The sequence below is a fragment of the Coenobita brevimanus genome, chromosome 96, assembly GCF_032717465.1.
Source record: "Coenobita brevimanus isolate Jiangsu-jjx chromosome 96, ASM3271746v2, whole genome shotgun sequence".
Taxonomy (NCBI): Eukaryota; Metazoa; Arthropoda; class Malacostraca; order Decapoda; family Coenobitidae; genus Coenobita; species Coenobita brevimanus.
The window spans coordinates 8,813,692-8,826,666 of NC_137049.1; the positions used below are offsets into that span (position 1 = coordinate 8,813,692).

Sequence of the window (12,975 nt, forward strand, 5' to 3'; positions counted from 1 at the left end):
ATACTTTTATTCATAGTAGAGCTATTTGCTAAGTTGAGGGTTTAGTTAACATCTTTCAGTAACATCTTCACTGCTTGACACAACCATAAACCCAGACTTGTGTAGGTTCCTCTGAAGATAATTAGAATAAACTGCAATAATCCGTCATTGTAGTGAGGCACTTAGCGTTACGGCCAAGAATTAAGAGCACTATTTCCTTTCCCTTGGGGGAAGCAGCCTAGGTATATAGACAGAGAGAGAAATTTCATTTCTGCTACATGCCAGACGACTCTCTTCAGCTCAAGAGAAACCTGCCACTCTCAAGAATTACTTGATTGGTTATGGTCTAAGAAAGAAAAGAGTTTACATATGTGTACGATGTTCAAAAAAACTGTTACATCCAGGTCCCCATTTATACTACTGGGTGAACAGGGACAAGGGGAAAACAAACTGCGTCCAACAATCTATGAGAGATAAGCAGCTACCGCTAAAAAGTTTTAATCGAAAACAAACAAACTTCGTTATTTTTGTGGCCAAAGTTTAGCCCCCCAGTAGACAAACGAATACTACCATAGGGAAACTGAGTGAACTCTAGACCTTCCTTATCTCACTGTCAGATTGCGTCAGTGATATTCTTGTTGCTAATAAATGCTCTTATTTCATTGTGAGATCACTCTGTAAATGAGGGGGTTAAGAAAGACTACTTCAAACCCTCTTTCTTTGAAAAGTGCATTCTCAGAAAAAATATTGTAAGAGACAACAAAGACAAGAAGTGGTGCCAAGCCACAGCAAACCCGTCCCCGGCAGTCATTTTAGTGCTGACGTATAATCACAACAGGATATCTAATCAAAAATGTTGCATATCAAATTTGGAGTAAATAGGGTGAAAATTGACGATTTTACACCCATTTGAAATTTTATGCCCGACCCACCTGACACTGACCCCCCTAACTCTAACTGGGGGTGACCCCTCTGATGTAATGAGGCATGTTATAGGATGCAGATCTGAAAGATGCACCTGTAGGTTTTGGTCATGTCGATATGACGAATTAAAAAGGAGTTATGGCGAAAAACGATTTTTTACCCCCTCCCTTTTTTTTTTTTTTTTTTTACATTTTTTGGGCCTTCAGTCTAGGCCTTGGCCCAATCTGGCACAAAATTTGGTGATCAGAAGGTCGTAGCCCATCATCCCTCTAATTTTAATCAAAATCTCACCAGTAGTTTTCGCGTTAAGTTATTACCAGACAGACAGACAGACATATAAACAAACAGATGAACCGAATGAAAACAGTACCTGTCCCCGAGCCCCTCCGGTGCGGAGACGGGTAACTAGACGAAAATTACGTCCTCGGGAAGACTATACAGTGCACGGAAGGGAAAAGGACCAGGGGGGGGGGTTGTATACAAGTAACTCCCTCTGTTCGATTATTTTTTATATTCATACTGGGCTGTATTCTCAGCACCTCTTACTTACAAGTTTGTGTTACTGCAAATCTGCAGTTATAAATATTACTACGATTCGGAATAGAAACCCTTATTATTAACTGCAATTATACCATTCCATATTAAGTACTCGATGACGATTCCAAATTAAGTACACACAAAAAGGAAAAATCATTGTTTATCAAACCAGGCTGGGATATGTCTGAAATATCATCGTCGTCGCCGTCGTCATCTTCGTTCCATCCACAGTTTGTACCGAAATAGTAGCGTGCGTCATGATATGGAATCAGAGAAAAAAATATCATAATGGAAGAACTATGAACAGCGCGTCCTATGAAATGGATCACAAAAATTATTCACACATCATTCTAACCATCCAGTCCTGGCGCCACCTTTACAAGTGTAGCCACAAGTTTATATATCTTGCCTCTTATTCATTATTTGAGCTTCATGTACACCTGTCCTATAGCATCTTCCGTCAACGATCATGCAAAAAAAAAAAAAAAGTAAAAACTTGTGATGTCCTTATGCATTAATGCTTCATCTATCCATTCCATCTCTTGCCATGTCCTTGAGTGTCATCAACTTTCGTACCTCCTTTTTGCGTACATTCATTGACTGTATCCATCCACAGTCCCTCCACACGTCCGTACCATAGAAAAGGCTCTTCTACTCTTTTATCACTAGGTTTCCGTTACAAATTTTTTCAATGAAGCTCTGTATTTTGTTTTTATCCTCCTCACTCTGCACTTGACTCTCATTCAGTAATAGCCTATTTGTACTGATCTTCCCCTTGACTTATCACATTCAAGCCATAACAATGCCTCACATCCAAATGATAATTTGGGCATTTGACACAACTTCTTGCCGCCTTCACACTGTCTTATGGTTGTTATCGAGGCCTTCGTAACACCAGCCATCTTTCTTCTTTTAGCAATTCGACTTCTCATTTCCTTCACCTAGTCTTTTACTCTCTGTTATTCTTGAACCAATACAAGTCTAATCTCAAGCATATGGCCTAGACAGCCTGAAGTATAGTAATTAATACTAGCTCATATATGTAGCGACAACTTGTAAATAATGCATCCTTCATCACGGATAACGCTAGATGGGACACGACTATATAAAACACTGTACACTGGTGGGTTACCATGAAAATGTCTTGAATGAAAATATTTCACTACAGAAAATATAACGTTACATTCCTTTGCATTCTGAGAACATATTAACCCATTATGATTCCATATCAACTTCATATGCAACATGAGTTTGTTGTATTCTAACACCAGACGACTGAGTTCATCTTCAGAGACCCCTCGGATTAAAAGGCTTTGAAACGTTGATTAATTAAAACAATCCACATTTTTGCCTGAAGACATCTTTCTATTTTAACCAGGCTGACACTAGGCAACGGACACTAGGTTAAGAGATCGCGTGTAGGGTGAAAGAGTTAAAAAGTGGAATGACTTTCTTGTAATGAGATTTATCATTTCGACGGTTTATAGTTGATGTGTGTGTGTGTGTGTGTGTGTGTGTGTGTGTGTGTGTGTGTGTGTGTGTGTGTGTGTGTGTGTATCTGCATATGCGTAGGAATGTCTGTATACGTGCAAAAATATGTATTGTTTGGTGCCCATACATGCGTACGGATGTGTCGGAGTGTATGATTAAAAAAAAGTGTGTTTGAGTTATTGCACTAGTGTGTATTTGTGTGTGGGATGTGTGTGTGTGTGTGTGTGTGTGTGTGTGTGTGTGTGTGTGTGTGTGTGTGTGTGTGTGTGTGTGTAAGTGTAAGAAAGTGTGCCAGCGACAGCAAAAGTTAATTGCTCTGCGCCCAGACTCACTCACCCAGGGACTCTCACTCACTTATTTTCACTCACCTAATTACAAGCTTTCAATTTTCTTTCACTTTCTGTCTCTTTGACTCAGTTTTGTAGTTTTCGATCCTCACACTTATTCATCTGCTCAATCATTTTCATCCACTTTCACACTCTCATGATTGTCTTACTCGTCACATCATAATTTTACTCATCAGATTCATTTGAAACTTGAACACAATGCACTGCTGGCTGAAATTGTCCTCCTCCTGCAGTTTACCATCCTCCTTTTCAGGGATAGGGAAGAAAGGGAAGTGGCGCTTGTATAACCGGGCAGTGGAGCCACCCAGTTATATCTGTGCCACCACTTGAAGCCGTCCCTCCAGCACCAGTTTGCATGATGTACAAGTTTTTTTTTTTTTTTTCCACTTCAGCCAAAGAACATTATTTTTAGTTTGTGCTTCCAGACACCAGACGAATTTTCGCGGCTTGGGAGAGACCCTTAGAGCTGGAGTCAGGTGTAACCATCGTGAATTCCCAATTTCCCAGCTTCCCTAAACTGAACAAAAAGAATAATGTGGAGAAGAAAGAATGAAGTAAAAATGCCTTTGCAATGAGGAAATTAATTTGTGCAGTTTTTTTTATTTTTCTTTCTAATTATGCATTATTTTTGGGCATGTTCCAGTGCGAATTTTTTGTTTGTCCATGTGTGTGTGTGTGTGTGTGTGTGTGTGTGTGTGTGTGTGTGTGTGTGTGTGTGCGCTCACCAGTGTGTCAATCCTTATTCACCAGTTCAAATTGATACCGTATTTCTATTTTTTCCTCACCCTGCCCTAGGATGGGAAAGGAGGTCTGGATGATGATGATGATTTCTTATTATTGCTACTAGGATGCCAGAGTTTAGTTAGCTTTGGAGTGTTTAGGGGTCAGTATCGTTATCACTGCTCCGTCTCTAGTTAAGGACGTCCCTTGCTGAATATAATTATGTGGAGACAGAGAGTATAAACCATCTGAATACGATATTGGAGTGAGGGGTTAAGGACGGTTTTGTATTGTTTCCGTACGCCCGTTATTATTATTATTATTATTATTATTATTATTATTATTATTATTATTATTATTATTATTATTATTATTATTATTATTATTATTATTATTATTATTATTATTATTATTATTGTTATTATTATTATGAATACTATTATTGTTATTATTATTATTAGTAGTAGTAGTAGTAGTAGTAGTAGTTGTTGTTGTTGTTGCTGTAAAGATTGTGGCATTTTTCAATACATATTCCACGTGCGATTTTGTTTAGTGGCCATATGTCTGTGTTCAGGTGTACTATATTTTATCATGCATGAATCGTGTCATTGTAAATACCTTGTATTTACACGAAATATAAAAATTCTGAGAAATGTAATATAAAGTAAGATTGGCATGATTTCATATAATAGTTGTGTTTCTTTGCTGTAAGAATCGTAGTGATTAGATTTAGTTACAGCATCTCTGTGATTCATACTTATCTACTCGAATCGCTGAAGCAGAATTAGATTACTCCTTGGAGACAGAGGGTTAACCCATTAGACCCCTGGGTTCCTGTGTGAGGGATTGTGCTGGAAGGGTACTATGATCGGAGTACTGTCCTCCGCCTGTCGGCCCATAGTCGTGAAGCTCATAGCTCTCTACCCCGGGGTTCCATTCTTCATTTAACTTTTGAAAATGCCTAGTTCCGTCCTATTCTCAGGACACTGGGCGCATATGGGTTAAACCCCTTAGTATTTTTCACACGCTGGAAGTAGAAGTCTGACAAGTTCCCAAATTTAGTCATATCTTCCGATCTGGCAGAGAAGTATGATATTCCAATGTATTAGGGATACAGTGTCACAGCGGATTAGGCTATACGTCCAAAGGAACATTACAGGTTGGTCATCAGTGGTGAATACCGTAACATAGAACACGATTCATCCACCTATCTAACAGTGTTTCTGTTTGTGTGTCAGCTCGTATGCCTGTCTGTCTGTCTATAATCTAGTTTTTTATTATCCCATCATGAATGTGTGACAGTTACTCGTAGTTTTCTTTACTGAACCAGCGCTTATCATCATTATAATTATCTAATAGCGTCTCCCACTTTATTTTAGTGTGATACACACACACACACACACACACACACACACACACACACACACACACACAGTTATTTTTTCACTTAATTCCACCGCCTTCTATGTAGGCCTCTCCTTTCTCCTCCACTCCCTTCTCACCACACATTTACTCCATGCACCCAAACCTCTGTAAAAGTTGAGTATTTTCAAGGTTACGTAGGTGTAGGTGTGCAGGGCTGGATTTACACAAGCCCAGTGGTCGCCTACAGAAATGGCATCAGTAGCAGGCACAAAAGGTGAAGAAGAGAGAGGTGTATATTCAAGACATGCTGGTGTGGAAGGAATAATAGCAACAAACAAAGTTCCCTTTCCTTGTCCATTTTCTATACCACAGCGCCATAGATAGAAAACTGAAAATAAGCGCTGAGTTAAATGGTGATCTCACATAAAGAGTGTCTTTCATTTCCCTGAGTCCTAGCCCTGCCTTGGTGGCGAGCATGTGTGTGCCCCCTACCCCCGGCATTAGTGTGGCATTTTGGGCTGTCTTCCTACTCGTTGTGCAGTGTTAATAACATTAATACCAGGCAAGGTCAGAGTTATTGGTAAGGGGAATCGCAAACCTAAGCTAAAGTGGGTGGCAGCCCCCCCACTACCACAACACAAACTGCTACTACGCCCAGTGCTTCCCCCCCCCCCCCGACTGTTGTACGCCGTAGCACACAGTCCCCGCCAGACACTGATGTCCCCCACACTTTAGCCCCGGCTGTTGGTGATCCTGCTGCATCCAACGAACCTACAGCTGGAACAATTAAACTTATCAAGCTCGATGGTGCTCGTGGTGATGATGATGATGTTAGTGCCTCACGCTTCCCAACAAGAGAACGTGCTGAACTGGGGGTCACTGACCTTAACATCCCGGCACCAAGTGCCAACCACCCAGAGAGGCCCTCCGCCATAGAACCACACCCCTCCAGCCCTCACCACCAGCACCCCTCCTGTGGCCCCATACCCCCCTCCTCGGCCCCGACTCCCTCCTGTCCACCCATGAGACCAACATGTGCGCCTGGCATTATGGCATTTCCCTCCCATGCACCAGTAAACACCCGGATTATTACTTTTAACCCTTGCCATATTTGGTATTGGTCGCTACCTACACACCAAACCAACGGTGTGCCTCGTCGAGTCCTCTACAGTTAGAAGTCCTTGAGCCACCTCTAAATACCATTAGATTTGCATTAAATTTCACTCAAATAGTTTTTTTCTGGAATGGAACCACTCGAGAGGGTCAGAAGTAAAACTTTAAAATGTACGGAAAAAATAAGGGCTACCCTAATACATACATATACATTATATATATATATATATATATATATATATATATATATGTGTGTGTGTGTGTGTGTGTGTGTGTGTGTGTGTGTGTGTGTGTGTGTGTGCGTGTGTGCGTACGTGCGTGTGTGTGTGTGTGTGTGTGTGTGTGTGTGTGTGTGTGTGTGTGTGTGTGTGTGTGTGTGTGTGTGTGTGTGTGTGTGTGTGTGTGTGTGTGTGTGTGTGTGTGTGTGTGTGTGTGTGTGTGTGTGTGTAGTGTGTGTGTGTGTGTTTGAGACACTGATGAGTTGAATGACAGACAAAGGAAAGTGCTGAGAGAATCAGCGGAGGTAGTAGGGAAGCCTAAATCAACCAAAGCCAAGAAGTATTCGGAAATGACATTCGAGCTCATGAAATAAAGACAGGAAAGTAAAAACTAAGAAGATGAAATAGAACAAGCAGAATTTAATATGCTTATCAACAAGAGACAAAGAGAAGAAAAAAGGAAGAGAAACATGGATCACATCAATGAAACCATCAAAAAAAGGAAACAGGTCCGAAGTAAAATGGCACTAGGAAAGCAATAAATTATATCACTGAAAGACAAGAACTTTGAAATCATTAAATGCAGAGATAAGATGAAGCGAGTTGAAGAACAACAACAACAACAAAAACTGTATGCATCTGAGACAGTAGTACCAATAGCTAACTTTTCAGTTGACACAAGTGAAATACTTGAGGTAACACCAGACGAAGTAAACATTTCTCTTAAGACTATGAAAAGAGGGAAGGTTCGGGGAAAAGATGGAATAGTACCAGCTTTACTGTTGGCTCATCGAATTTCAAGAACAACATAAGACTTCTCATGTAAGAGCATTTCAGATCCGTCAGAAGAAAACAGATTATAGTATACAGAAACTATTGTTCTAGGTCAGACTCTGGACATGATCTTCGCAGCCCGTTCCTAAGGACTTGTCCTCCTACATATCATACCCCTCCACATGTCACCGCTTCGGCGCTAACACCCATCGTGTAAACTGAATACCTTCTAGTATTGTCTCATACAGGACTGGCGTACAAGTATTAGAGGAGACATTTTTACACGTCGGCTGGTCGTCTGGGAGATCAGAAAAGTCTGCCTCTAATTAAATCCAGATCCTTAAACTGTTCCTTGACCCAGACGGAGTTCGAACCTGCGTCCATTTGGACTGCAGGCGACCTCTCTACTGATTCGTACGTATATGTGTTAACGTGTGTAAATGGTTTAATTAGGAAAAAGAATCAGTATGTTTTATTATTTTTTAAGAGTTGTAGTAGGTGAGGGCGCTCACCATCCACTCACTAAGTGTAGTGCTGCTTTGGGTTTCTGCCCTTTCCTCTCTTCCTTCCTTCCTCTTCTGTCTTTCTTTCCTTCATTCTTTCCTCTTCCTTCAGCCTATGGGTGACTCTACACTGAGTGACAAGCCAAATGGTTTCCTGTGCACCAGGAAACCATTCACTACGCTGTGTGGTAACCATGTAACCATATTATGGCGCCTAGTTTATAGTTGGTATTTAGGCTTTCGAATCGAACTGAGCCCGTGTAGGTTTATATCCAAGGGATGGTTGGGGTTTATTGCTCACGTAAGACCACTCAGGGATGAGTAAGGCTGGTCACTCTCATCTTAAATGCCATGACCAACTTGCCTAGCCTCGGGCTGTTACTCTCCTCATGCGGCAACATAGGACTGGATGATGTATGGGTGGATGGATGGTATGAATGTTAAAGTTAGAATCCCTGAGAATGATATCCTTTTATTCTAACTTGACCTGGATTTTCGTCCTTCCGTAGCTTATTTCACGCAGCTCGTTGGCAGAAAACGAGGAAGTTACATCTCTATATACGTTCCACATCACTCCGTGATCAGCATAGAATTTTGTCAGTAATCTCTAACTACAGCTTTGCATTCTAGACGGAGTCAAAGCATAAAGAGTATACTGTGGCACGAACAGAGCTTAGCCTCACCTTTGCCACCCATTCGTCGAGACCTGTCCACGCAACTGGCTCAGCATCAGCAGTACATGTGTCTCCTAGTGGATGATGATAATGATGATGACGGACGCCCACGATTTACCTGCAGTGCGTCCAACAAGTCGTCCATGGTTAGGGGCCTCAGCTGACCACACTTGTCCCCTTCCTGTTTCATATAGTCCGTAAGCCTGCCGACACAGGCATTGCGGCACAGTTCCCGAAGGTCACTGCCACTCAACTCTTCAGTCAGGAGGGCAAGTTCGTCCAAGTCCACGTCAGGAGCAAGATCAATCCCTTGAAGGTGGATGCCGAGAATTTGTCTTCTCTCCGCCACACCTGGTTTGGGAATCTCGAACTGCAGGGGCAGGCGACGTAATATGGCGGGGTCGATGGCCTCGCGGCGGTTGGTAGCGGCTAGGATAAGCACCTGCGTGTCCGCCTCCGTCAGCAGCCCATCCCAGTGCTGCAGGAAGATGGATTTGAGGGCGGCATCGGTGGCGTGGTCGGTGGCGTTGCGGGTGCAGAGGAAGGAGTCCACCTCGTCCAGGAAGATGACACAGGGTTGAATTTTGTGTGCCAGGGAGAAGATGGCCGCAGCATGCTTCTCTGTCTCGCCAACGAGTTTATTCTTCACTACTGAGATGTCCATGTTGAGGAAGTTTGCCTATACCTCCGTGGCCACCGCCTTCGCCACCGTGGTCTTCCCACACCCTGGAGGTCCATATAACAACACCCCTTTAGGAGGTACCATCAGAGGATGTAGTAGTTCAGGGTGCTGCCTCGCGTACTCCAGGGGATACACCAACTGCTTCAGGATTTGAGTCATCACCTCCTGACAGCATCTGATGTCCGACCACTTCACCCCGATCACCTCCGCTGGGCCCAGGAAGGGAAGGAAGTTTTCTTTGTGCCACGTCATGTCCTCTACCAACTGCCCGTTGATTCCGCTTAGCACTGGATGCATTGGAGGCTCCCCCTCCCCCTCCGAGGCATCACAAAAAGCGGCCTTGGGCATCTTCTCCTAGTCTAGGATGGGGATGCGGGTTCAACTGAACGCCATCATGGGAATCAACCCGCACCTGGCCATCATTCCTACCGCGCCGTTGTATAGATTCATCCTCTGTGAACCGTTGGGTGACAAGGGGTGGTCGTGGAGGGGTAACATCATGGCCTTCACTAGGAGGAAGGTGGCGACTAAACCCGTGCAGCCCAGGGTTGCCGCCAACACGACAAATCTTCTCTTTTTCGAGTACATTGCGGTGCCTAGGATTCTATTTTTTTCCACAACTTAAAAAGTTTTGACAGAATTATTTTAGCCGGCAGCGACTGTTGCTATTTCCGGGAATGTTCGTCAGCGAAGAGGTGACGGTGCGGCCTTATTCTTTACCAACATCCGCGGCCTTATCACAAATTTAAACTCGGTTCATTTTTTCCTTCAGTCCATATCCCCTTTGGCCATTTTCCTCACAGAACCACAAATCTCACCCTCTACTGATATATCTCCATTATGTTTTCCCGGTTACCATCTCCTTACAAACTTTCGTAACAAGGGCGGCACCTGTTGTTATATCAAATCCCAATATGCAGTTGACACTATTTTAAACTTCACTTCATCCAGTTTTGATTACTCATTATATAAATTAAATTGCCAAAACATTACCAAATATATCTGTGTAGTTTATCGTTCCCCCAATGCTTCTTCGGAACCCAGTGTATTTGATTCCATATCCACTCAGTTGAGTAACCTTGACCTTGCCCTTGGCAATGAAATTACCATTTTGGGTGATTTTAACATACACAATGTTGAATGGTTATTGCATTCTGCCCGGACTGACGACGCTGGTCTAGAATGCGAGCTGTTTGCGGAATCATTTAATCACACCCAGTTGGTAAAGCAACCAACCAGAATACCTGATAATCCTGACCATAATGCCCACCTCTTGGATTTATTCTTGACAAATAATCCAGATCAATACAGGATAGAGGTACTGTCACCACTTGGATCCTCTGACCACAATCTCATCAAAGCCTCATTAGTTAACCCTCCTACACCTCCCCATTCTGAACCTGTCAGGGTGACCTGATGGCACTTTGACAGGGCAGACTGGGATGGATTTAGAAATTATCTTGCTGATGTTCCATGGCAGTCTTTCTTCTCTAGTGATCCCAATTCTACCCAGTCCCACATTTGCGACTTAATACTAGCTGGTATGGATTTATTCATACCAAGTCAACAATTCACTAAAAGATCAAACTCTCCAAAATGGTTTGATGGCAATTGTGCCAGAGCAACAGCCCAAAAGTCATTAGCATATAACTCTTACTTAAAATCAAAAACATCTGAATCACTCTCCCAATTTAAAATTGCTAGAAATCATGCAAAAGCTGTATTAAATCTATCTAAATCAAACTTTCTTCAAAAGCAAGCATCAAAACTACTTAACAACCCTAAAGACAATAGAATATATTGGTCAACTCTTAATTCTTTCAATAATAACTTTAACAAGTCATCTTCCATTCCCCCACTAAAATCTTCAGACGGCAATATTACAAATGACCCACGTGGGAAAGCAGATATCTTTGCTAGTACCATTGCCAGAAACTCTACCATAGATGATACCAGCCAGAATGTCTCAGTACTGGAACTTGATTCTCCCGAAATTGCCCCACTTAAAATACAGACTAGATACGTTAAATCCATCCTAGACAATTTACCTACCAACAAAGCTCCAGGCCCAGATGGATTTCCGCCAATTGTTTTGAAAAAGTGTTCCCCTGAACTTGCCTCTGTCCTAGCTAAATTATTCAGACTATGCATACGTACTTCTTTATTCCCAAATTCATGGAAAGAAGCCAATATCCACCCAGTTCCGAAGAAAGGAAGTTCGTCTGACCCCTCCAATTACAGACCAATAGCTGTCACATCTTCTCTTGGTAAGGTATTTGAAACTTTAATTAATAAGCATATTGTTAAACATCTTGAATCCAACAACTTAATTAGTGATAGACAATACGGTTTTCGCCACGAAAGATCCACCATTGACATACTCAATCTCTTAACTCATACCATCCATCAATCAAATGATCTTTTTGGAGAAACTCATGCAGTAGCTCTTGATATCTCTAAAGCTTTCAACAGAGTATGGCACCGTTCCCTGCTGTCCAAACTCCCTTGCTATGGACTAACGTCTTTTGTTCCTTTGATTTCTTCTTATCTTAGTGACAGGAAAATAAGAGTAAAAGTAGATGATGTATATTCGGATTTCCACACAATTAACGCTGGCGTGCCGCAGGGATCAGTTCTGGCGCCAACCCTATTTCTGGTTCATATTAATGATCTCTTATCTGTCGCTCACAATCCCATTCACTCATATGCAGATGACTCAACATTATATAGTTCATTCACACTCAGACATCCATTTACAAAGTCTAATATCTCTACCTCTCAACTCAGTACAGCCATATCCATAAATCAAGATCTATCTATAATCAGTGAATGGGGACAAAACAACCTTGTCTCTTTTAATGCTAGTAAAACTAAATATATACAGTTTACTAATAGACAGATATTGCCAGATTCGTACATTACCTTCAGTGCTACTAATATTCCCATCTCCAAAAGTATTGAAATTCTTGGTGTCTCACTTAACAGTGCCCTCAGCTGGACCTCTCATGTCAGATCACTTGCTAAAACCGCCTCAAAGAAACTTGGATTATTGTACAGAGTCCGTAACTTCTTCGTCGATGAGCAGTTAGCTATAATTTATAAGAGTCATGTGCGCTCTCAGCTTGAATATTGCTCACCCTTGTGGAATGGTTGTGGAGAGGTTGCATTAAGACAACTAGACAAAATTCAGAATAAAGTTGTTAGAATCATTAACAACCCTGCCATTACATATAAACTACCTCCCCTGCAAGTAAGAAAGAATGTTGCCTCCCTTGCATTATTTTACAGATATTTTTTTGGCAAATGCTCAAACGAAGTTGCGTCCATGGTGTCACCTCTCCATGCCTTCCCTCGTGCTACACGGGCATCTGGTAGCGCTCATGACTGGAATGTCACTCAACCATAATGCAGAACTTCTGCCTATCAGAATTCTTTCATTTCCCGAACTGCATCTCTCTGGAACTCGCTTCCCCAGAGTTGTTTTCCTCCAAATTTCGACCCACAACTGTTCAAGTCTAACTGTTACAGATATTTTATGAACAGAGGACACCAGTAATCTGGTGTATGGATTATTTTGTTTTTACCCATTTGTTTTTCCTTCCTCCGTTCTGTTATTAAAAAAAAAAAAAAAAAAAAAAAAGCTGACAA

The 12,975-nt window shown here is 42.0% G+C and overlaps 1 protein-coding gene across 1 annotated transcript; it reads right to left on the minus strand.

Moving 5' to 3' along the window:
• Positions 1-4,959: 4,959 nt before the first annotated feature.
• Positions 4,960-9,309, minus strand: LOC145413423 (outer mitochondrial transmembrane helix translocase-like). The gene is made up of 3 exons (XM_080283109.1): positions 8,764-9,309; positions 6,043-6,134; positions 4,960-5,074 (listed from the first exon to the last, which is right to left on the minus strand). Exons 1-3 carry the CDS (start codon positions 9,307-9,309, stop codon positions 4,960-4,962), a joined length of 753 nt encoding a protein of 250 aa, XP_080139235.1.
• Between the last annotated feature and the right edge of the window lie 3,666 nt (positions 9,310-12,975).